At 50.9% G+C, this 24,052-nt stretch overlaps 1 protein-coding gene across 6 annotated transcripts in view; it reads left to right on the forward strand.

The window, feature by feature from the left end:
* NLRC3 (NLR family CARD domain containing 3) overlaps nucleotides 1-24,052 on the forward strand; it is a 1,163,446-nt gene that overhangs the window by 799,524 nt on the left and 339,870 nt on the right. For 5 of the 6 annotated variants that reach the window (XM_078663141.1, XM_078663145.1, XM_078663143.1 and 2 more), the window contains 2 exons: nucleotides 4,005-4,088; nucleotides 6,205-6,288. The exons of the other annotated variant lie outside the window; for it this stretch is intronic. In XM_078663141.1, the coding sequence (XP_078519267.1) occupies nucleotides 4,005-4,088; nucleotides 6,205-6,288 (168 nt within the window). The remainder of the gene's footprint in view (nucleotides 1-4,004; nucleotides 4,089-6,204; nucleotides 6,289-24,052) is intronic. 6 annotated transcript variants of the gene reach the window in all.

The raw sequence follows: 24,052 nt of genomic DNA on the forward strand, positions 1-24,052 counted from the left end.
CCTAAAACCCGATTGGGTCTCGTGCAAGATCTTATTGTCTTCCGTGAATCTATTCAGTTGGCGCTGAATCAGTTTCTCCATCATTTTGCCTGGTGCCGCCAGTAGAGAAATTGGGCGCAAATTACTGAGGTCATCCGAATCCCCATTCGGTTTATTTTTCAGAGGGAGAAGTGTGGCGTGTTTCCAGCAATCGGGAAACACCCCCGTGGAAATAGACATGTTCCATATATGCCGGAGAATGGGCGCGACTGAATCCGCCATCATACTCCAAAGCTTAGGTGGACAGGGGTCATCTGGCCACCCTGATTTACATCTCTTTATTTCCTGCAAAGCCTCCGAGAGCGAGATCGGATGGAATTGACCTAGGGACGCAGGGTGGACACTGGCTTCAGCCGTATCCGCCATTACCGTGGGACTGAGCTGGGAGAAAGCCCCGTATGCTTTCCTGATTTTGTCATCGAAAAATTCCGAGGTCCTATCACAGAGAGTTTCAGAAGGGATAACCTCTGTTTCAGTGCTTCTGGGTTTAAAAAAAGACTGCACTATTTTAAAAACGTCTTTGCTAGAATGTTCGGCTTGTTGGATAGAGGTTGCCCTTTTTATTGATTGTTGAAGCTTGCGGATGGCCATCCTATAACGATTCCTTGCCAATTCGCAATAGTTAACCCTCCATATTCGCTCCAACTTCTTACAGGCTGATTTTTCTGCCCTCAGTTCCGCAGAGAACCAGGGGGCCGAGGGGGATTCCCTCCGTGACATAGAACGTTTAACTGGGGCAATAGTCTCCACCATATCCCCTATCCATTGATTCATAGCCTTTGCATCAGCGTTAGTATTAGAAGTCAATGCCGGGGGATTCCGTGCAAGGGCTGGAGCAATGGTTTCAGGTTGCAGATTTTTCCATTGTCCATGCAGAAAGGAGCGTCTTCTGACCTCCTGCACCCAACTGGTAATGTAGCAACGAAGGGGATCAGAGCGTGATCCGACCAAAGTAGTGGCTGTGGCGCCTCAGCGGACAAATCCCTAATGTTGGAAAAAATCAAATCAGCGTATGTCCCGCTCTGTGCGTGGGCCCAGTGATAGTCAATGACAGGTTGGCGGTGCTCAGAGTGGAAATTAGCTGCTCCGCCAGGGGGCAGTCAGCACTATCAGAATGCACGTTGAAGTCCCCTACTACTAAAAAAAGCGGGTGAGAAAGAGAGCTTTGGACAATAATGTCCATAAGTTCGATTGAGCTGGCCTCAATACAGTCAGGGGGTCGGTAAATAACTAGCCCAGCCAGCGACTGTTGAGGGTTAATTTGGAGACAAAAATGTATCCCTTCCACCCCTGAGATTGTAGTCGGCTGTGAGGATGTGAGCGTGTACCTGTCTTTAAAAATGAGAGCCACCCCCCCCGCCCCTTCTATCGCTATCCCTATTCAAAAAGCACATTCTAAAGCCTTGTGGAACAGCTAGAGCAATGGCGGTCATATTGTGGTCGTTCAGCCAGGTTTCTGTCAGAAACATGGCGTCCCACTCCGAGTCCTCCAACAGCAGCCAGATATCTTCTGCATGTTTAGCCAGTGATCTGCAATTCAGAATGCCTGCTCTGATGGCATAGCTGGGAGGTCCCACTGTGGCTTTGGGCTTGTGTGTGCGGGTGGAGTTAGCCTTAGTGAGCATCCTCCCGCAGTGCAGACATACCTGAGTATCACCCCTCAACAGCCAGGCTCGCTTGATTTCAAAGGCATAGTGGCATGTTCCCATTGGGAGCAGGGTCAAGGCTGTTTTGTATATGTCTAGGTCCAAACTGGGATGCTATGGTGAGCAAAAGAATTATGGATTTAGCCCAGATTTCTTGACTGGGGGTGAGTGTTTGAAAAGTTTCAGCACTCCATCCATCATCTTGTGTTTGCTGTGTTTGCCCAAAGTGGCCAAGGGGATGCCCAGACATGGCTCCCCTGCTCGCTGTGCCACTGGATTTAAGCTAGCCTGACTGACGATGGGTGGATACCCCGAAACCGGTCCCAGTATGCTCCTGTCCATTTGAGGGATGACCTGGACTAGCAGTTCGGGCTGGACTTTTCACATGGGGAGCAGGGTCAAGGCTGATTTGCATATGGCTGGCATGGTGAGCAAAAGAACAATGACTTTAACCCAGATCTATTGACTGGGGGTGAGTGTTTGAAAAGTTTCAGCACTCCGTCGATCATCTTGTTGTGTTTGCTATGTTCACCCTAAGTGGCCAATGGTATGCTCAGACGTGGGTTCCTTGGTCGCTGTGCCACTGGATGACAGCTGACCTGGCTGATGAGTGTGATACCCCGAAACCTGTCCCAGGATGCTTGTTTCCAGTACAGGGAGGACCTGGCCTGGCTATTTGGGCTGGACTGTTCCCATGGGGAGCAGAGTCAAGGCTAATTTGCATATGGCTGGGTCTAAACTGCGGTGGCATGACGAGCAAAAGATTTATGGATTTAAACCATATCTGTTGACTGGGGGGGTGAGTGTTTGAAAAGTTTCAGCACTCCATTCATCTTGTTGTCTTTGCTATTACACAATACATTTACCTTTACAGCATGTCACAACACCACACAGGGCTTTACCATGCAGGCCACCCAGATAACTGGACTTACTTCCACCCCTAAAGCCCAAGCTAGCTGTCTTTCTGCCCCATTAGGGCCTATCGAATTCAGATCCCCATGGCAAATGAAAGGAAATTTCAGTTCATTTGAGCGTAGGTTTGTCATAAGGGCTAGCAGAGAGAGTATATTTACTAATTTACTCTCACTTGCCACTGTGAATGGATGCACTATTTGGGCTCTAAGTCAGCGGGCAACCAAGATACCCAAAAACCTGGGGCATTTCTGAAATCTAGAGACCCAGGTGAAACCAGGGTGGTGTAGTTTGCATGGATCTTACTTCGTCTAGTACCTTTTTAATGGGAAAAGGGTGGAAATGCTGAGTGGTAGGAATTTTGTGAATTCCCACAGATTACAGAACTTTCCCTCACAGAAATATGAGGAAATGCATGATTATTTAGGTTCAACGTTTAAGGTCAGTGTAGCATTCTGGATTAGAAAAAATATTGGGATCCATGCTAGTCACCACGCCTGGGCTCTAATGGGTACCATTTTCAGAAATGTCTGGGTTTAGCAGCTTTCCTTGGGTGGCATCCGAGGCTGGGCCCAAATACTGTGGCTACCCACATCATCAATTGGGTCAAGTTTCGTTGCAAAACTTGAAGTCTCAAGATTGCATTTTGGGGGCGTATTGTATCACAAGTGATAGGGCCAGCCACACAGGTGGGGTACCATTTTTAGTGGGAGACATGTGGGAATGTTGGGTGCTAGGTAAGCAGATGAACTACATATAATAAAAACTATTTTTAAAATTTCTCAAACCTTCTAAGATTTTTAAGTTATACAAACACCATTTACACTGCTAATGTACAATAGATAGATGTTGTGTAAAATGTTTACTTTTTTTGAGCTAAGTACAGCTAGGTAAGTCACGGGACTGTGGCGAGCCTAGCCTGTTTAACTGAAGAATGAGATGTCTCAGGATTACATTTCCATTTTGCCTCGCTAATTGTCTTTCTGTGCTAATGTATCTGATTACTTTGTTGACATTGCTGCTGGATTGCGATATAAACCAATAAAGATAATCTGAAGGAAAAAAAGACACAGTATAGCTAGGTAGATACAATCTGTGCACCGTGCACTGTCTGTCGTGGTTTTGTGTAGGTAATGCTACATCAGAAGACTTCTTGTTATGCAAAATGTTACTTTCGAAGTGCTTCTTTTAATTCAGCATTGTGTCTTTATTGTGAGTCCTCTTCCTACTGTCCTGCCATTCGATCCCAGTGTGTAGACTGTGGAACCCACCCTGCAGGACATAGGCGGAGGGGTCCCGCAATCTTCTTTATACCAAGGTAGAACTGAATATGGAGGCAGAGTGCAGATATTGACGGGCTTATCTTCAGACTGTTTGTTGTACAACTATCTCTTTGTTTGCCTCTAGTTTAACAGCAAATCTTTTACATGATGAAGGGGCCACGGCAATCGCACAGGCGGTGAGACTGAACAGGACACTGGAGTCACTGCAGTGAGTTTTCGTGCCACCACTACTGTCCCTCCATGTTCTTCTTGAGTTATTTTGCACTTTTTCCTATTCATGTAGGTGTCAGGAGTAGCACACGGTTTCTTCTCCCTAGGTTTACTCCAGCACTCTGCTTATTAGGGATTGTCATCCTTAATGCCCACCCAGTGCCTTCCCTGTCTCACCTGTGGCCAGATTTACTAAGCCCTTGTGTGACCCTGGCGTCATGCAAAGCAACACAAGGACTAAAGTGAGATATACTAAGCCACGCAAAGCCACCTTGCGTTGATCTGCGTGGGTTAGTAAAACCAGAATAACGCAAGGGAGCACAAATCTCTGCCTTGCATTACTTGCATTGTGAAGGCGTTCAATGGATGGAGCATGGATGTTCCAATGCATTCATCCATAGATTTTGATGCAATTCCAGATTTACTAAGGGTCGTAAACTTGGGATTGCGTCAGAACGGTACACATTACCAACCGAGGTATAAGGAGGAGAAATATTTTAATTTCTCTTTATTTCCTCTTTCTACTTGTGCTGCATTCTGCAGCAAACATAGAAAGAGGAAATTGTCTCTAAGGTTTGTGTTTGTGCAGGAAGGTGTCCCTTCCGGAACAAACACAATCCTGCTTGTAACGCAAGCACCCTTTGCCTGTGTTAGCGCTAGGCAGCACTCAGTGCGTCAGCGCGAGGAGTGAGAGGGAATGCGTCATATCTTAGTAATGTTCCACATTCCTGCTCTCCCTGTCAAGTTGTCTTGCTGCTTTGCGTGACCCCTGGTTTTTGTCAATAAAAGTCGTATTCATTGTCAATACAATACTGAGTTGTTGCTCTCTCTCTAGGGAATTATTTTTTCCACTAAGAGTTGCATTGTTTGTAAGCCCCACATAATCTTTACCCTCTCTATGGGGCTGGCAAGAGTTTTGATTTCGACACTTAATCAATGCCCTTGTGTAGGAATACTGCTTGTTTTAAGAAAAGATCTAAGCACTTTTAATTATTGACACCCACTTAATACATCCCCTCCTATGATTTTTCAGTGAGAGTGGTATTGATTATTGACACCCACTCAATTGATGCCATTGCTCTAGAAAGAGTACTTCTTTTCAGCAGCAGCGTTATTGATTATTGGCACCCGCACACTAGACGCCATTGCTCTCCAGAGAGAGTACTTGTTCTTAGTAAGAGTGTTATTGGTTACCGGCACCCCTCATTCAGTGCTCCCCTGCTCTCAGGCAAGGGTGGCTATTCAGCAAGAGCATGATTGATTATTGAAATCCAATAAATTGATACAGTCACCCTAGGGAGAGCACGTCTTTCAGTAAGAGTATTCGTGTTACCAATACAGATTGCCTGCTTTCCCTGCCCCTAAAAAATAACTTCTGCAAGAGCCATGTCGAGCTGTGAATCCCCCCAATGAGAATGTAAGCCCACCTAATCATTGTCCTCACTATAGGGGATTAACTTTTTTTTAGGTCAGCAAGCCAAATAGTGCAACCTGCCTTATTGTGAAAGACTTAGTGTGGGCCTACCAAGAACTTACAGTGGGCTTAAAGCCCGCGTATTGCTTACCATTGGTTGGCGCTATTGTCTGTCTCATTTCCTTGCTTCTTATTTTATGGCTATCATTCTCCATCTTGTGTTTATCCTCCCTGGAGAAAATCCTTTTTACCATCTTCTGTAATCAGAGTGCATGTTTTCCAGTAATAGTGTGGTCAGCCTCGATGCTCATGGAAGGGTGAATCGGTTGCTGCTTCGTTTTTCTGTGAAGCTGCTCATACTGCTTCCAGCTGTACTTGTGGCGTTGCTATCAAGGGCGCAGCATGTGCAGTGACACCAGAGCTCAATGTGAAAGGCCCTCTGGAACCCGATGGCAGCTCCGATTTTCTACCACACTGAGAGAATGAGGGGCCACTTTTCAATCTTTCATTAGGGCAGATGCCACCCTTTGTGCGCCTCTGACCTCTACTTCACTGGGCGTGTTTGTGTGTTGACGTGCGAACTGCGGCTGCTGTGTTAGATTTCTTTCGTATGCATTGGTGACGTATGAAAAAGCCTTTCACTAAACAAAAGCAAAACCTTCGGGTTTGATGGTTCTTGTAATTCTTTGTTCCTTTGCAGCCTCCAGTGGAACTTCCTCCAGTCGAAAGCAGCCAAGGCCCTGGCACAAGCACTACAGCACAACCAAAGCCTGACCAGCCTGGAGTGAGTGTCCCTTGAGTTGTCCGGCTCATCGGTCTTGTACAGTCCTATCCCATGGTGCTCAGTATGACCTGGAGCTGTCATTCTCTGTCTCCCTCTACGAGGGTGCTTGATGTGACCTGGCCCTGGGGTTTGTGCAATCGATACCTTGTACTTTGGTGCTCTGGCCACCTGTGTCTCACAGCTTTTGTGTTGCCCTTTTGGTTGTAGGGCTGTATGTGACCCTTATCGTGGAGATCTGCATAGCCCAAGGTTACACTACAACCCTATCCCCCCCTGCTTTGTGTAGTGCGGTTCTAGGGTGCGCTGTGTGTTTAAGCCCGCAGATACCCCGTGTTCTTTCCTCTCCTGTGGTATGCCGAGTCCCCGTGTTCCAGGCTCTTCGTGTCAGTGTCCATTGTTGGCCCGTGTGATCCTCTCCTGGTGTGTTCTTGTGACCACGCTCTGGGGTACTCTGCGTATCTGTGTCCATAGTTACCCCGTGCAGTACTCTCCTAGTGTGTTCTGCGATGCCCTTTCCTAGGATGCTCCTGCTGTTGCCGTAGCGCCCCTCTCTCTGAATGCTTCATAGAGCCTGTTCTTGGGTGAATTGTTTAATCAGGTACAGGTGTGGCTCCGTCCCGATGTCCATTAGCCTTTCTGTTCTAAATGGCTTTGTGGAATCAGTCATGTGACCACCTTAGGGGTGCAGAGCGGTATCATTTGAGGTCTTTCTGTCCATGCCCTGGAGCATGCTGTTGGGCACAGCATGGGGACTGCAGTCTGCGGCGGTTTATCATGGGGATCATATTAATAGGTGGCCTGCCTGCTGTCTGTTTTTTCCCACAAGATATTCCTATTCGCATTTTGATTCTAATAGTTGGGGCTTCATATGTGGATGGCTTATTAGAGAGAGGCCGGAAGGGAGGAGGAGCTGTGATATGCTCTATACCTGTAACCAAGTAAATCCTTGTAATTAAATGTGTCGCTTATATTTATCTGCCCTGCTTTTTCCTCAGCCTGGAAGGGCCATGTCCCAAGAGGCATCGTACTGAGGCAATTATTGTAATCATCAAATGGGTGCGCCAGGCCAGACCAAATGAGCCTTATAATATTGCAAGTTTCTCAAGACAGAAAACCGAGCCTGAGATAAACAGTGGGCCGCAGGAAAGCCTATGCTAATGAGGCACGGGGGAAGGAAGCCTGTTGGAGCAAACTCTAGCCATCTCTGGGGAGAGTTCACCCCATGTCTAGCAGCTCTGTGACTAAGGCAGTTCAACGCGGCCTGTGTTTGTCGGTATCAGCACTGGCGTCGTTAACCCATCACTTTAGCACCTGCAGCGGATATTGACACTTTGCCACTAAAACGTTTATTCGTTCTTTAAAGGCTTGCTCTGTCTGCATGCATAAATAACCAGTAATAAGTAAGGGAGGTGGTCAACGTACAACCCTGTTACATGCACCTTGTTCAGTGAAACAGAAATTATGAAAATTGAAAAAAACGAACAGAGACGTGAGAGAGAGGCAGAGAGAGGCAAACAGGCCCGGCTCTAGGAATTTTTATTTGGATGGACCAAGGGTGCATTTGGGTGGGCCATGGCGGGCCCAATTTTTGGAAGTAACCTTCAAGCCCTAGATTGCATCATATCTACGTCCAAACTGATAACATGATGCAAACATTAGACTGTTTGTATACAGAGCACGTAGAGGGTAGGATAGTGGTAAATTGAGCGAAGGTTAATTTTAAGGTTTAGGGGGTAGTGGTAAAGGGATGTAAGCATTTTGTGCATTGTAGCCTTAGTTTGCCTTTATCAATTTAATTAGACAAATACTAGGAACACCAATGATTTGTGAGTCTAAAGTGTAGGACTGGAAACAATGTCCGTGATTACATGGAGGAAAGTTTGCAACATACACACAGGCGAATGATTCTGGTACCTCCAGATTTGCATAGAAAAAAGTTTCCTAAATGGAATGGGGCCTAAACAGAACTGCTGGAATAGGGATTGAAATCACCAACTCTCCAGGCTGCAATACTCTTGCCCTTTGCACAGGAACAGGACTCCATATTATGTGGAAGTGTTAAACCCCATGTCATACAACTGAGTAAAAGGAGTAAGGAAGTTTAACAAGAATATGTTAGTATAACAGAAATCTGCAAAAACTGGTAGCAAAGCCAAGACTCAAGGTGAAAATGTGCAGAAGAAAAAAGTCTATATCAAATGTGAAGGGTCCAAAAGAAGTGAGTGATTCAGAATAACCTTGACTCAAAAAGTATCCTCCCATTCAAGGAGCAATGATTAATAAGAAAGTATAAAACCTGTTTTCCACTGCACTGTTTTTAGGGCTCGGCCTACGCCCCCCCAGCGTCAGCAGGGGGCGGAGCTCCGAGCTCCTTTTGTTAAGGGCTTTTGGATCTTGCAGGAAAAATTCCTCAGTGCGCGAGCTTTTTCAGTCATTTTGTTTGGCATCTGCATAGTGATTCGTCTTCGCTGTGCTGTCTTTTTAGTAGCCTTGACGCAATAGGCTATATGTAATTTTTGGTCGCCATTTTTGGCATTTTCTGTGCGGTTATGCGCACGGCAGTCCATTAATTTCAATTAGGAGCTGTCAGGGTGGCTCTGTAATGCAATCCAGATGGTCTGAGCGCGTTCACCATTCAGCATTGCGTTTATCGGGCGCGCGTTGGTCTGCATCGGTAAATGTGAATTAGTCTTCATCCTTTGTGCTGGCCTTTGAAGAGCTGGCTTGGTGGTGCGCGACAATGAGATAAGAGAGAGTGAGCTGATAGTGCGTGTGCGTGAGATTCTGCAGTCTGTCTGGCTCCCTGCCAAAGCTTGTTTAAAAGTGTTGCGAAACACGGAAACGTTTTGGCTTTTCTTACTGCTCAGTGCTCATACTAGGTCGAAGTCCATCATTCAGACCTCCACCCTTTTAAAGAAAATCTTCCTTGCACCAGGGCCAGCTATATATTATATTTCGTCACTGCTTTATTTGTAAATGTGCTCAAATGTGCTTTCATTCAATCGCATTGGCTTCGATGTTCATTATTCAATGTAAATAAATTCTAAAAGTACTTTTTGCAAGGAGAAGTTTACACTTGCCTTATACACTGAGGTAAAACTGAAATTACAAAGTACATTCAGTTAAACGCGGGTCACGACCTCTGTGTGTACAACACGTTTTCTCCTTCATTATCTGCGTGTTATGTCAGCACATTTCTCGGATCCCCGGCTCCTGCCTTGTCTGAAAGGTGCAGAGGTGAAAGCCTGCTAAGAAAACTGTACTGCGCCTGTCCTCCTCGGCTGTCCGCGCGCCTGCAGTGTCTTTAACGTCCTGTCAGGCACGTCATGTCCTCTTTGTATTCTCACTTTGCGTGACTCTATTTAGTTGTAAATGAGAGCACCTCTCTGTAACCGCCGTCTTTGTTGTGAAGAACATTTCAGGGTTGCAGAGTAACACGCACATGCATAATCAGGTCCATCAATCACACCCCGCGGAATGCTCGGTATTTGTGTAAAAATACGAAGTATTAAACATTGCTGTCAGTGACACGTTAGTGAAAGACCGCGGCGGAATGTCCCCAGCAATTCGGGCTTTTTTTCTCACTAGATTCCTTTTCCTGACCTACATTTAATAATTAAGTGCAAGGCACATCACTTCATTCGTCTATTCACTCTACCTACTATTCAGAGTGCAGTTTCAGAGTGCAGAGTGCAGATTCAGAGTGCAGATTCAGAATTCAGAGTGCAGATTCAGAATTCAGAGTGCAGATTAAGAGTGCAGATTCAGAGTGCAGATTGCAGATTCAGAGTGCAGAGTGCAGATTCAGAGTGCAGATTCAGAGTGCAGATTCAGCGTGCAATTTCAGAGTGCAGATTCAGAGTGCAGATTCAGAGTGCAGATTCAGAGTGCAGATTCAGGGTGCAGAGTGCAGATACAGAGTGCAGAGTGCAGATTCAGAGTGCAGATTCAGAGTGCAGATTCAGAGTGCAGATTCAGAGTGCAGAATCAGAGTGCAGAATCAGAGTGCAGAATCAGAGTGCAGAATCAGAGTGCAGATTCAGAGTGCAGTTTCAGAGTGCAGTTTCAGAGTGCAGATTCAGAGTGCAGATTCAAAGTGCAGGGTGCAGTTTCAGAGTGCAGATTCAGAGTGCAGATTCAGAGTGCAGAATCAGAGTGCAGAGTGCAGATTCAGAGTGCAGAATCAGAGTGCAGAATGCAGAATCAGAGGGCAGAATCAGAGTGCAGAATCAGAGTGCAGAGGGCAGAATCAGAGTGCAGAGTGCAGATTCAAAGTGCAGAGTGCAGATTCAGAATTCAGAGTGCAGATTCAGAGTGCAGATTCAGAATTCAGAGTGCAGATTCTGAGTGCAGATTCAGAGTGCAGAGTGCAGATTCAGAGTGCAGAGTGCAGATTCTGAGTGCAGATTCAGAGTGCAGAGTGCAGATTCAGAGTGCAGATTCAGAGTGCAGATTCAGCGTGCAGACTCAGAGTGCAGACTCAGAGTGCAGAGTGCAGAATCAGAGTGCAGACTCAGAGTGCAGAGTTCAGATTCAGAGTGCAGAGTGCAGAGTGCAGATTCAGAGTGCAGAGTGCAGATTCAGCGTGCAGATTCAGAGTGCAGAGTGCAGATTCAGAGTGTAGAGTGAAGATTCAGCGCGCAGATTCAGAGTGCAGATTCAGAGTGCAGAGTGCAGATTCAGAGTGCAGATTCAGAGTGCAGATTCAGAGTGCAGAGTGCAGATTCAGAGTGCAGAGTTCAGATTCAGAGTGCAGATTCAGAGTGCAGAGAGCAGATTCAGAGTGCAGATTCAGAGTGCAGTGTGCAGTGTGCAGATTCAGAGTCCAGAGTGCAGATTCAGAGTGCAGATTCAGAGTGCAGAGTGCAGATTCATAGTGCAGATTCAGAGTGCAGATTCAGAGTGCAGAGTGCAGATTCAGAGTGCAGTGTGCAGATTCAGAGTGCAGAGTGCAGATTCAGATTGTGAGTGCAGAGTGCACAGTGAGAATGAGTGCAGAGTGAGAGTGAGTGCAGAGTGAGAGTGAGTGCTGCAGAGTGAGAGTGAGTGCTGCAGAGTGAGAGTGAGTTCTGCAGAGTGAGAGTGAGTGCTGCAGCGTGAGAGTGAGTGCTGCAGAGTTTGAATGAGTGCAGAGTTTATGGTTTGCAGCTGAGTGCTGCAGAGTGAAAGTGAGTGCTGCAGAGTAAGAGTGAGTGCTGCAGAGTGAGAGTGAGTGCTGCAGAGTGAGAGTGAGTGCTGCAGAGTGGGTGAGTGCTGCAGAGTGTGAGTGAGTGATGCAGAGTGTGAGTGAGTGCAGAGTGAGAGTGAGTGCAGAGTGTGAGTGAGTGCAGAGTGAGTGCAGAATGAGTGCAGAGTGAGAGTGAGTGCAGAGTGAGAGTGAGTGCAGAGTGAGAGTTAATGCAGAATGAGTGTAGACTGAGAGTGAGTGCAGAGCGAGTGCAGAGTGTGAGTGCAGAGTGAGAGTGAGTGCAGAGTGTAGGTGAGTGCAGAGTGAGTGCAGAATGAGTGCAGAGTGAGAGTGAGTGCAGAGTGAGTGCAGAGTGAGAGTGAGTGCAGAGTTAATGCAGAATGAGTGCAGACTGAGAGTGCAGAGTGAGTGCAGAGTGTGAGTGCAGAATGAGTGTAGAATAAGTGCAGAGTGAGAGTGAGTGCAGAATAACTGCAGAGTGAGTGCAGACTGAGTGCAGAATGACTGCAGAGTGAGAGTGAGTGCCCAGGATAAGACCACACACATAAGACCACACACATAAGACCACATCATAAGACCACACACATAAGACCACACACATAAGACCACACACCTAAAACCACATACATAAGACCACACACAAGACCACACACATAAGACCACACACATAAGACCACATCATAAGACCACACACATAAGACCACACACATAAGACCACACACACACACCACTCTCACCACCACACACACCACCACACACTCACCACCACACACGCAACCACACACACAACCAAACACACACACACACCACCAGCCGTCACTGCACACTTTCACCGGGCACAAACACCTCCAGCCTTCAGTGCACGCTTTCACCGGGCACAAACACCATCAGCTGTCAGTGCAGGCTTCCACTAGGCACACAACACCAGACATCAGTTCACGCTTTCACCAGGCACACACACCTCCAGCCGGCAGTGTACGCTTCCACCAAGCACACACACCTCCAGCCGGCAGTGCATGCTTCCACCAAGCACACACACCACCAGCCATCAGTGCACAATTTCTACAGGCACACACACCACCAGCCATCAGTGCACACATCAATTGTTAACGCAGCAACAATTAACTATTGTAGCAATCACAGTATGGCGCACTTTACTTTTAAACATATTCATCTAAAGCGCAGCATGACACTATTGCTACAATTCCAATCCAACCCACATAATCCCACTACACACCACATGCATACACTCCATAACACATGGCTAAAAGACATTGCCATTTACAATGCTATTAGCTTTAACTCAAATAAATGCGAGACCTATTGCATTTCTAATGCTTGTTTTTATATATAATCCTCACCCACTCTAGAAGTGGCATGCTTCATCTATGGTTTCACCCTAAGTTCGGGATGGGCTAACTATGTTCCAGGAAGCTCTTCAAAGAAGTCTTGATTTTTTCGTATGAGGATTTAACATTTAATTAAAACCCCTAACTCAACCCAAGGTATCCCTTTAGTAGTGGGATGAGCGGGGAAGATTAAAAGCTATGGCGAGGGGCATCCAGGATATTGTGGTCCTATGACCCTAAGGTAAAAGTGCCAACCTTCAAGGGGAGCAGTCAGGTCAGACAGGTTTGCTGAGGGTGGATACCCTTGATGCAAGTTTGACTACAGGGCCTACCCTCAGCACCCCTTGATAAGTATATTTTATTAAGAGCTGGGGTAAATCCTTCACTCAGCAAGTACATATTTTCTTGTTTGTATGCTGAAGTAATTCTTTAGCATTACAAGAATTCAGCTGTATAATTTACAAGGGAAGCCACTGGGAGATCTCTTCTCTAGTATCGCCCTGAAGAATGCCCAAGACATATATTAGCCAATAGGGTAGGGAAGAAACATGGTGCTTTTACCTTAGGGTCATAGGACCTGTTGGACCCGGCCTCGTGGCGTGGTCCTACCCCTCCCGCATGGCGGGCCCCGGACGACATCGGCCCTCCATCCAGCCCGGGTCGGCCTCGGGCACACCTCTGCACGCCCTCCAAACCACCAGATCCGCCACCCGGCGGCCCACAACCACTGACACGGCACCCTCGGGCCGCCCCAGCATTACCGGTCCGGTGCCCACCCCGGACCCTCATTCCAGGCCCGACGCCATCTTGGGCCCATCACGTCACAGACACGTGGTCCCGGACCAGCCGCGGCCACGGCCCCAGCGAGCCCGCCATCGAGGCACCAAGAACCCTCCGGGTGGTAGAGTGGCCACTCCACCAGAGACAAGGAGAGGGGATTTTCGATGGCTCTCCAACCGTCCCCGGATGTCTGGTTTCGATCGCCCTCCGGCCTCCCTGGGCTCTGGATCCACCCCCCTGCTGGGTGTCTGGACACCATCATCCCGGCCCCTCTGACCCCCAGGCGAGAGGGTCCGGACATCAAAGGACTCCAGACCTATATCTGGGCCAGCCCCGGAGTAGGACGGCAGTTGTATCCCGGAGTCGAGAAGCCCTGCTGATGCTATCGCGGCTGACCCTGAGACGAACTCCCCTTGCTGTTCTACCTGGAACCTGCTGGCGCTGCCGCGGTCCATCTTTGCTGTAACCCTCTTGGAGCCTGCTGGCGCTGCCGCGGTCCATCTTTGCTGTAACCACCTTGGAACCTGCTGGCGCTGCCGCGGTCCACACTCGCTGAACCATCTTGGAACCTGCTGGCGCTACCGCGGTCCACACTCGCTGAACCATCTTGGAACCTGCTGGCGCTGCCGCGGTCCACACTCGCTGAACCATCTTGGAACCTGCTGGCGCTGCCGCGGTCCCCACTCGCTGAACCGTCTTGGAACCTGCTGGCGCTGCCGCGGTCCACACTCGCTGAACCATCTTGGAACCTGCTGGCGCTGCCGCGGTCCACACTCCCTGAATCATCCTGGAACCTGCTGGCGCTGCCGCGGTCCACACTCGCTGAACTATCTTGGAGCCTGCTGGCGCTGCCGCGGCCCAACCTCCCGGAACTCCCCAGCTCGAGGATTGAGAGCTGTGCGTAGAGTCTCCTTGCCACCGACCATCTATAAGACTGTCCCGCTACCTTGCCCCTTTGTCACGAGACTTTCCAGATCTCGGGATCTGCTGTATATATTGAAACAATACTTATTGCCAGATAAAGATTGAAAACTCTATCTACGTGTGGTGTATATTTGTAGTGGTGTGGTTACTCTGCTGTACGATTCTAGGAGAGGGCCCTCCCGTTAGAGGCCTCTTGACCTCTCTCGGTCCCTTCTCTGAAGGAGGGGTAGACCTAGGGGTGGTCAGTCAGACACCTTCTGCCTCCCCCGGGTTCGCCTTTCTAACATTGGTGGCAGCGGTGGGATCTGAGCCAACGCAAAATCGTACAGAGAGTGATCTACCCGCTACGACGGAAAAACACACAGAGACCATGACGACCCAAGGAACCAACCTACCTGCCGAATTCCAGAAAGAGAAGATAGAAGAATACAGCCACAAAGAACTAAAACAATTCTGTAAAGACATGGGTATCGCTACCACTGGCCTGAGCACAAAAGAGGACTTCAAATCAGCCCTACAAGCCTGGGTGGAATCCCGAGACAGACCACCCCAAGAGGAGAATAGCCCGAACGGGCAACAGGAAACCAGTGCACCCCCGACGGGGGAAAGAACCGCAACACTAAACGCGGACCTCATCTATGAAGACGCTCGAGAACGAGAGCGCAACCGGCTACACGAATTGGAGCTTGCACGACTCCGGCTAGACGGAGAACTCCAGCTAGCGGAGAGAAAGATAGCCCTCGAGCAACTACGGCTGGAGGGGGATCTAGAAGAGAAACGGAGACAACGTGACCTCGAAGAAAAACGACTAGCATATGAACACGAACGAGGCCTGAGAGAACTAGAAATCAAGGCCAAGAGCAACGAAGATAGCGCGGCCGGGGCCAAGACCTCGGCCCCTCCCGTGGACACCAAGGTTCACCTACCGAAAGATGTAGTCAAAGAATACTGCAAGAACGATGATATCCAGCAATGGTTCAAAGCCTACGAGGTGGCCATGACCGCCCATCGGGTGCCCCTGAAGGATTGGGGCGCCGGCCTGTGGGGAAAGTTCGTCAACGAAGGGAGGGACGCCCTGCTGGAACTCCCTGACACCGAAATGACCTCCTATGAACACATGAAAACGGCCCTACTCACGCGCTACGGACTCACCCCCGAAATGTACCGGCAGAGGTTCCGAGACTGTAAAAAAATCCCCGGTACCACTTGGGTAGAATATGTGAACTTTTTTAGCAGAGCCTTCGAGGGGTGGGTCAAAGGCAGTCAGGTCACTACCTACCAGCAGTTGGTCGACCTTATGTTGTGGGAGCACCTCTCCAACAACTGCTTCATTGAACTACGACAGCACCTCCTCGACAGCAAGTTGACCGAGCCGCGAAAGCTAGCGGTCGAAGCAGATCGGTGGGCGAGCAACCGCGTCCACCGGAACACCACAGGAGAATACGGACGAGGGTCCCCGGGGAACCACCGGCCGTGAGGCGGCGGGTCTGGCATCAGCCGAGGCCGAGACCTCCCGCCGGGGTCTTCGCCCGCCTCCTCTACACCAGCCTCCAGCCCGAGGGGGGCCCATCCAGCCCGGCCGGGGCCACGCCCCAATGTTACGTGCCACAGATGCCAGCGGCTGGGTCACTATGCCAATGATCCTCTCTGCCCCATGAACCAGCGGCCCGGTCCTACCGGGCCCCCCGGTCGACAAATCGCTGCGGCTGCTCTGAGCGAAGAAAAGGAGGAAGAAGAAGAGGTCCCTATGGAACCAGAAGAATGGGAGTCCGCGGCCATGTGCCTCGCCTCCCTGGGCGACAAAGACATGATCCCCCGAGACCAGATTCCGATCAACACCCAGAAGTACCGCCAGTGGGTCACCATCAACGGACGCCGGGCCGAGGCTCTCCGTGACACGGGGGCCAGCATAACCGCCGTCCGCTGCCATCTGGTGACCCCAGAACAAATCTTGCCCCACGTTCTGTGCCCTGTCCGGTCAGCGGACAATTCCGAGAGCCTGTGCCAGATGGCCCGCATCCCCTTCGAGTGGGGAGGAGTGTCCGGCATGCTGAAAGTCACCGTCCGAGACGATGCCCCGGTGGACTGCCTCCTAGGGAACGACCTGGAAAGTTCCCCCTGGGCACAGATCGAGCGAAGAGAGCATCTGGGGATGCTAGGCCTTTCTGAATGGGTTTGCGTAACGACCCGATCCATGTCCACCCGGGGCACCGTCCCAGCCGAAGACGAACCCGAAGAACCTGAATGGCCGGCACCTCCGCCACCCGCCACTGCCACGGCCGAACTGGGGCCGCAGAGCCCCAGCCATGAAGAACTTCCCGAGCTCGGGCCCCTTACCGAACTAGCCCAGTGGCGCCAAGAAGGGGGCCCCACCCGCGAGCAGTTCCGGCGGGAACAAAAGACATGTCCGTCCCTTGAGGGACTCCGACAACAAGCCGCCACGCAAGCCACAGGAGACTCCTCGGGGTCCCACTGGATCTATTGGGACCAGGACCTCCTGTACAGTGAACAAAAGATCGCCGAGCTGGGGGCCGGCCGAGTGCTAGTCGTCCCCCTCCACTTCAGAGACTTTCTCTTAACCCTGGCACATGACGTGCCCCTCGCCGGGCACCTGGGGCAGGACAAAACCTACAGCCGCCTGGTGACCCACTTTTATTGGCCGAAGATGCGCCACGATGTGTACAACCACTGCCGAACCTGTCCGACCTGCCAAGCCAGCGGAAAGAGTGGGGGGAAAATCAAGGCCCCACTCCAACCGTTTCCCGTGGTGACCACTCCCTTTGAGCAAGTAGGGATCGACATCGTGGGGCCCCTGGATCCTCCCACCTCTCAGGGGCACCGCTTCATCCTCGTCCTGGTGGACCATGCCACCCGCTACCCAGAAGCTATCCCCCTCCGGACTATCACAGCCCCCGTAGTGGGTCGGGCGCTAATGGGGATCTTCTCCAGAGTCGGCTTCCCCCGAGAGGTCGTCAGTGATCGGGGCACAAACTTTATATCGAAATATATGCGGTCCCTGTGGCAACAGTGCGGGGTCGCGTATAAGTTCACCACCCGGTATCACCCTCAAGGGAATGGACTAGTGGAGCGATTTAGTAGGACCCTGAAAGGAATGATCAAGGGCCTAGAAGAGCCCCTCCGGCGCAGATCCGTTCTGCTGCCATGCCTCCTGTTCGCCTACCGGGAGGTACCCCAGAAGTCCCTGGGGTTCAGCCCCTTTGAACTATTATATGGACACCCGGTGCGAGGCCCCCTCAGCCTGGTCAAGGAAGGCTGGGAGCTGGCCGCCTCCGATACTCCACCCGATGTTTTTCGATACCTCTTGACTCTCCGCAACCAGACTCGGAAGTTCCGGGAGCTGGCCGAAACCAACCTGAAGGCCAGTCAAGAGGAGATGAAGCGCTGGTATGATGAAAATGCCTCGTCCATTGAATTCGAGCCGGGCCAGCAGGTCTGGGTCATGTCCCCGGTCGACCCCGGCGCCCTCCAGGACAAGTGGACGGGGCCCTTCAAAGTGGTGGAGCGCAAGAGCCCTGTCACCTATCTAGTGGACATGGAGTCCCCCTGGAACCCCCTCCGGGCCCTACACGCCAACCGGCTCAAGCCCCACTTTGTCCGCACCGAACTGAGCCTGTTGTTGGCTACCGATGACGGAGCAGAGGACGACTCCGAGCCTCTACCAGACCTCCTGGGCACCTCCGAGAAAGATGGCTCCGTCAAGGGAGTCTCCCTCTCTCCCGCGCTGACACCCAAACAGCGCCAGGACTGCCAGAACCTGCTGGGTCACTTTGCGACTTTATTTTCCCTCACCCCCGGAGTCACCCAGTGGTGTGTTCACGACGTCGACACCGGGGACAGTCCGCCCATGCGGCACCGAGCCTACAGAGTCCCCGACCGAGTACGGGTCTGCATCCAAGCCGAAGTTTCCAAGATGCTAGCCCTAGGGGTAGTCGAGCCCTCAGACAGTCCATGGGCCAGTCCCGTCGTCCTGGTCCCTAAGGCCGCCGCCCCCGGGGTGCCCCCGGAGCTGCGGTTCTGTGTCGACTACCGGGGACTGAATGCCGTCACCAGGACCGACGCCCATCCCATTCCCCGAGCGGATGAACTGATCGATCGCCTGGGAGCCGCCAGGTACCTCAGCACCTTCGACCTCACGGCCGGATACTGGCAAATCGGCCTCACGCCAGGGGCACAAGAACGATCCGCTTTCTCGACCCCCGATGGCCACTTCCACTTCAACGTGATGCCCTTCGGCATGAAGAATGCTCCGGCCACCTTCCAGAGACTAGTGAATCGGGTGCTGGCCGGGCTGGAAGAGTTCAGTGCCGCCTATCTGGATGATATTGCGGTGTACAGCCTCTGTTGGGACGAGCACCTGACCCACCTCTGGAAGGTCCTGACGGCCCTCCAACGGGCCGGACTAACAATAAAAGCCAGCAAGTGCCAGATCGGTCAAGGGTCCGTGACCTATCTGGGACACCCAGTGGGGAGCGGCCAAGTGGCTCCCCTTCAACCCAAGATCGACGCCATCCAGGCCTGGGAGCCTCCCGTCACCCAGACCGCCGTCCGAGCCTTCCTGGGGCTCACTGGATACTATCGGCGGTTCATAAAGGACTATGGGAGCATTGTGGGGCCCCTCACAGAACTAACCTCCAAGAGACTACCCCCGAAGGTGCACTGGACCCCCGAGTGCCAAGTAGCCTTTGAGACACTAAAGACTGCCATGTGCACCGCCCCGGTGCTCCAGGCCCCCGACTACAGCCGAGAGTTCATCGTCCAAACTGACGCCTCGGAACACGGCATTGGGGCCGTACTGTCCCAAATGAACTCTGATGGAGTTGACCTTCCTGTGGCCTTCATCAGCCGGCGCCTGCTGGCCCGAGAACAACGATGGAGCACCATCGAAAGGGAAGCATTCGCCGTCGTATGGGCCCTAAAGAAGCTCCGGCCCTACCTCTTCGGCACCCACTTCCGAGTACAGACCGACCACCGGCCCCTGCGGTGGTTGATGCAGATGCGGGGCGAGAACCCGAAGTTGCTACGTTGGTCCATCTCCCTCCAGGGGATGAACTTCACCGTGGAGCATCGCCCTGGCAACGACCACGCCAACGCTGACGGCCTCTCCAGATTCTTCCACCTTGGCGAGGAGAATCCCCAAGAAGATGGGTGACTCTCCCCTGCCTTCAGCTGGGGGGGACGCGTGTTGGACCCGGCCTCGTGGCGTGGTCCTACCCCTCCCGCATGGTGGGCCCCGGACGACATCGGCCCTCCATCCAGCCCGGGTCGGCCTCGGGCACACCTCTGCACGCCCTCCAAACCACCAGATCCGCCACCCGGCGGCCCACAACCACTGACACGGCATCCTCGGGGCGCCCCAGCATTACCGGTCCGGTGCCCACCCCGGACCCTCATTCCAGGCCCGACGCCATCTTGGGCCCATCACGTCACAGACACGTGGTCCCGGACCAGCCACGGCCACGGCCCCAGCGAGCCCGCCATCGAGGCACCAAGAACCCTCCGGGTGGTAGAGTGGCCACTCCACCAGAGACAAGGAGAGGGGAGTTTCGATGGCTCTCCAACCGTCCCCGGATGTCTGGTTTCGATCGCCCTCCGGCCTCCCTGGGCTCTGGCTCCACCCCCCTGCTGGGTGTCTGGACACCATCATCCCGGCCCCTCTGACCCCGAGGCGAGAGGGTCCGGACATCAAAGGACTCCAGACCTATATCTGGGCCAGCCCCGGAGTAGGACGGCAGTTGTATCCCGGAGTCGAGAAGCCCTGCTGATGCTATCGCGGCTGACCCTGAGACGAACTCCCCTTGCTGTTCTACCTGGAACCTGCTGGCGCTGCGGCGGTCCATCTTTGCTGTAACCCTCTTGGAGCCTGCTGGCGCTGCCGCGGTCCATCTTTGCTGTAACCACCTTGGAACCTGCTGGCGCTGCCGCGGTCCACACTCGCTGAACCATCTTGGAACCTGCTGGCGCTGCCGCGGTCCACACTCGCTGAACCATCTTGGAACCTGCTGGCGCTGCCGCGGTCCCCACTCGCTGAACCGTCTTAGAACCTGCTGGCGCTGCCGCGGTCCACACTCGCTGAACCATCTTGGAACCTGCTGGCGCTGCCGCGGTCCACACTCCCTGAATCATCCTGGAACCTGCTGGCGCTGCCGCGGTCCACACTCGCTGAACTATCTTGGAGCCTGCTGGCGCTGCCGCGGCCCAACCTCCCGGAACTCCCCAGCTCGAGGATTGAGACCTGTGCGTAGAGTCTCCTTGCCACCAACCATCTATAAGACTGTCCCGCTACCTTGCCCCTTTGTCAGGAGACTTTCCAGATCTCGGGATCTGCTGTATATATTGAAACGATACTTATTGCCAGATAAAGATTGAAAACTCTATCTACGTGTGGTGTATATTTGTAGTGGTGTGGTTACTCTGCTGTACGATTCTAGGAGAGGGCCCTCCCGTCGGAGGCCTCTCGACCTCGCTCGGTCCCTTCTCTGAAGGAGGGGTAGACCTAGGGGTGGTCAGTCAGACACCTTCTGCCTCCCCCGGGTTCGCCTTTCTAACAGGACCACAATATCCTGGTAGCCCCTTCCCATAGCTTTGAATCTTCCCCGCTAACTCCACTAAAAAGGGATACCTTGGGTTGAGTTAAGGATTTTAATTAAATGTTAAACTCCCGTAGGAAAAAATCAAAACTTCTTTAAAAAGCTTCCTGGAACACGGTTGAGCCCACCCTGACCTTTAGGAGTTAGGGTGAACCTGATGATGAAGTGTGACACTATTAGAGTGGGTGAGGGTTATATGTAAAAAAGAGGGTTTCTCCTCTTTCTACCTCTAAATGCGGTGGAGTATAGGTTTCCTCATTCCATTATCCTTAACCATTGCTCCTTGGAAGGGAGGATACTTCTTAAGTTAAGATTGTTTCAGTGGGAGTATGTATCATCGTTCCTTCTGGTTTGAAAGGCTCTCTCCGCCATTTTGGGTCTCTTGAGTAACCCTTAGGACCCCATTTGTAACAAGAACTCAGAATAACTACAGTCTTCCTCCAAAGAGCTCTTATCTCATAAGATTCAGGATGTCATTTAATCATAATTACCAGAAGCGGCACCTCAATAGGACGCCACCTTTCATCCCAGATAGATGGAATGTGGTTGCGGGCATCCAAATCATGGTAGCTAACTCTGGGTTAGTCTCTCTTTTACTGCATAAGTGCAACTACACAAAACTTTGCAGTAATGCTGGCTGTGGAGTAGAGCACATGGCAACTCATCACCACAAGCACCATGCATGCCCCTGGCTTACAGGTCAGCCTATAAGAACTTAAGGGTGTTTGCCTCTTTCACAAGAGTTGGGTGCCACGTACCAGGGGCGATCAAACTCTAAGGCCCTAAACAGGAGCTATGCTCCTTCTTCCAGATTCAAGCAACCTCCACAGTATAGAATTACATACAAATGGTGACCATTGGTGGAAATGCATAGATCATTTAACATAGTATCAGAGTCTAAAAAAGCTGATTAAAACGTGTCCGTTATTCTTATGACGGTGTGTCAAACATTTCATTGATTAACTCCAAATTTCCTTTTGTAATTTAAATTTGAGAGCTGTGTCCCAGAGCACCTTAATTCTGCATTTGTATGCTGGTCATATCTTACAATAGAATGTTTAGGGATGTCGCCAGGCGTCTACAGCACCTGTGGTGTGCTGGACCCCAACCCTCTAGGAGGCCCTTCAACCGTTAAGAGGGCCCGATTTATCCCAACTTGAATGAATATCTCTAAGATATGGGAGTCTTAGAGCCCCCGCATTGCATCTTGTAGATTGACCCCATCATTGTAGGTTACACCACTGTGAATGATCTGGCTCCATCACGGTTCAGGCGATCCCACCACACTAGTCTGCAGACCCCCCTGCAGTCCTGAGAAAGATGCATTGTATTCTGACATCAAGGGACCTCCAAAAGTTGAGGAAGAAGTTATGTTCGGCTATAATTATGAACTTGAAAAAAAAAATGTAAAGCCTCACATCCAAGAGTCTTCATCTCTAGTATCTGTCAGTGACGTAGCCAGTGTGTCATGGGCCCTAGTGCAAGAAAGAAAATGAGCTCCCTGTTTGAACTGTGAAATACTGCAATAATCAGGGATCTGTTGCCCCCTCTTGCCTCTGGGCCCCAGTGCCACTGCACCCTGGTGTCTCGTCTTCTGCTTACCAGGGTACCTGTCCTCCAGGGTTTGGACTGGGGGAAAAAAATCGGCCCGGGCACTAAAATGAAAGTGGCCCCCTTAGCGAACTAAATAGTTAAAATAAAAAATGTGGCCCACATTTGCAAATCAGGCCGGTTTTGAACTTGTAAAGACACAGTGTATGGGTATTTTGCAAGGTATGGGAGATGCCATAGTTTAGTGTTCACTGCAGGTAATATTTGTGGCAATATTGGGGACATCAAGCATAAAATCCAGCCCACCAGACGATAAAATAAGTTCACAAACTGCTGAAAAAATCTGTCCCACACATTGATCCGTCAGACTAGCCAATCGGGCACTACTTAACTGCCCTATAGGCCAGTCTGATCTTGCTGTTCTATCTTCACCTCAATATCCCTAGCTTCCACCCAAAGTATCCCTCTAAAATAGATCACTGCCTCCCTGTCTATATCCTACAGCTTAATAATCAAACATTTGGGAGTGTTACATCCCACACATAGGGTTGCAACATAGCCTGTTTGATGCCAGCCTCAGTGGAATTGTAATGTCCTGGCTATTACAAAAATTAGTAGCATCACCTAAGGTCGGTATTTTTCCCCTTTCTTACTTAAAATAGTAAATATAACAGTAATGCGATTTAAAATGTGTTTACAGTTCTGAATATGACATGATTGATAATTAAAGTACACAAAATCGGAAAGGGGACGTTTAAAACGAAAACAAATTAGTTTACATTAAGTTCTATATATGGATCATGTCCAAGCCTTAGCAGAATCTCAAAAACAGAAACAAATGGTCATTATTTTTCTGTGGGAAAGGCGTCAGGCCGACCAACACACCAGGCATGACCTTATTATACAGTAGTCGCAGGGCTCAATAAAGGTGCAAGGTTACCGTATGCCTATTTTCTATCCTCAGGGACTGTAGAGAAAAGGTGAGGCCAACGGAGTAGAATGTGCAGCAGGATGGAGCCCTCACATAGAAGTAAAAGTTGCTCTATGGCCGAGCAAACCAGCAGCTGGAAATCCATATCTCCCGGTGCGAACAGAGCAAAGCATTTATTCCCCTCGCCGTGCCCCTAATGTGCCTTCAGTAGTGGGTGGAATCAAGCCCACCTCTCCAAAAATGAAATGCGCGATTGGGTCGCCTTTGAGGTCGAGACTCTTGGCCCAATGACACATCTCCAGTAAGAAACAGGAACTGGTACGTTCGGCCGACGTCACGGAGCAAGTTAGAGGAATTTAGCAAGTGCATTTTTCTCCGCGACTGGGAAGGCCAAGCGTCATGTTTGGGTGGGCCTGGCCCCCCCCGGCCCACC

The sequence above is a fragment of the Lissotriton helveticus genome, chromosome 10 (assembly GCF_964261635.1).
Source record: "Lissotriton helveticus chromosome 10, aLisHel1.1, whole genome shotgun sequence".
NCBI lineage: Eukaryota > Metazoa > Chordata > Amphibia > Caudata > Salamandridae > Lissotriton > Lissotriton helveticus.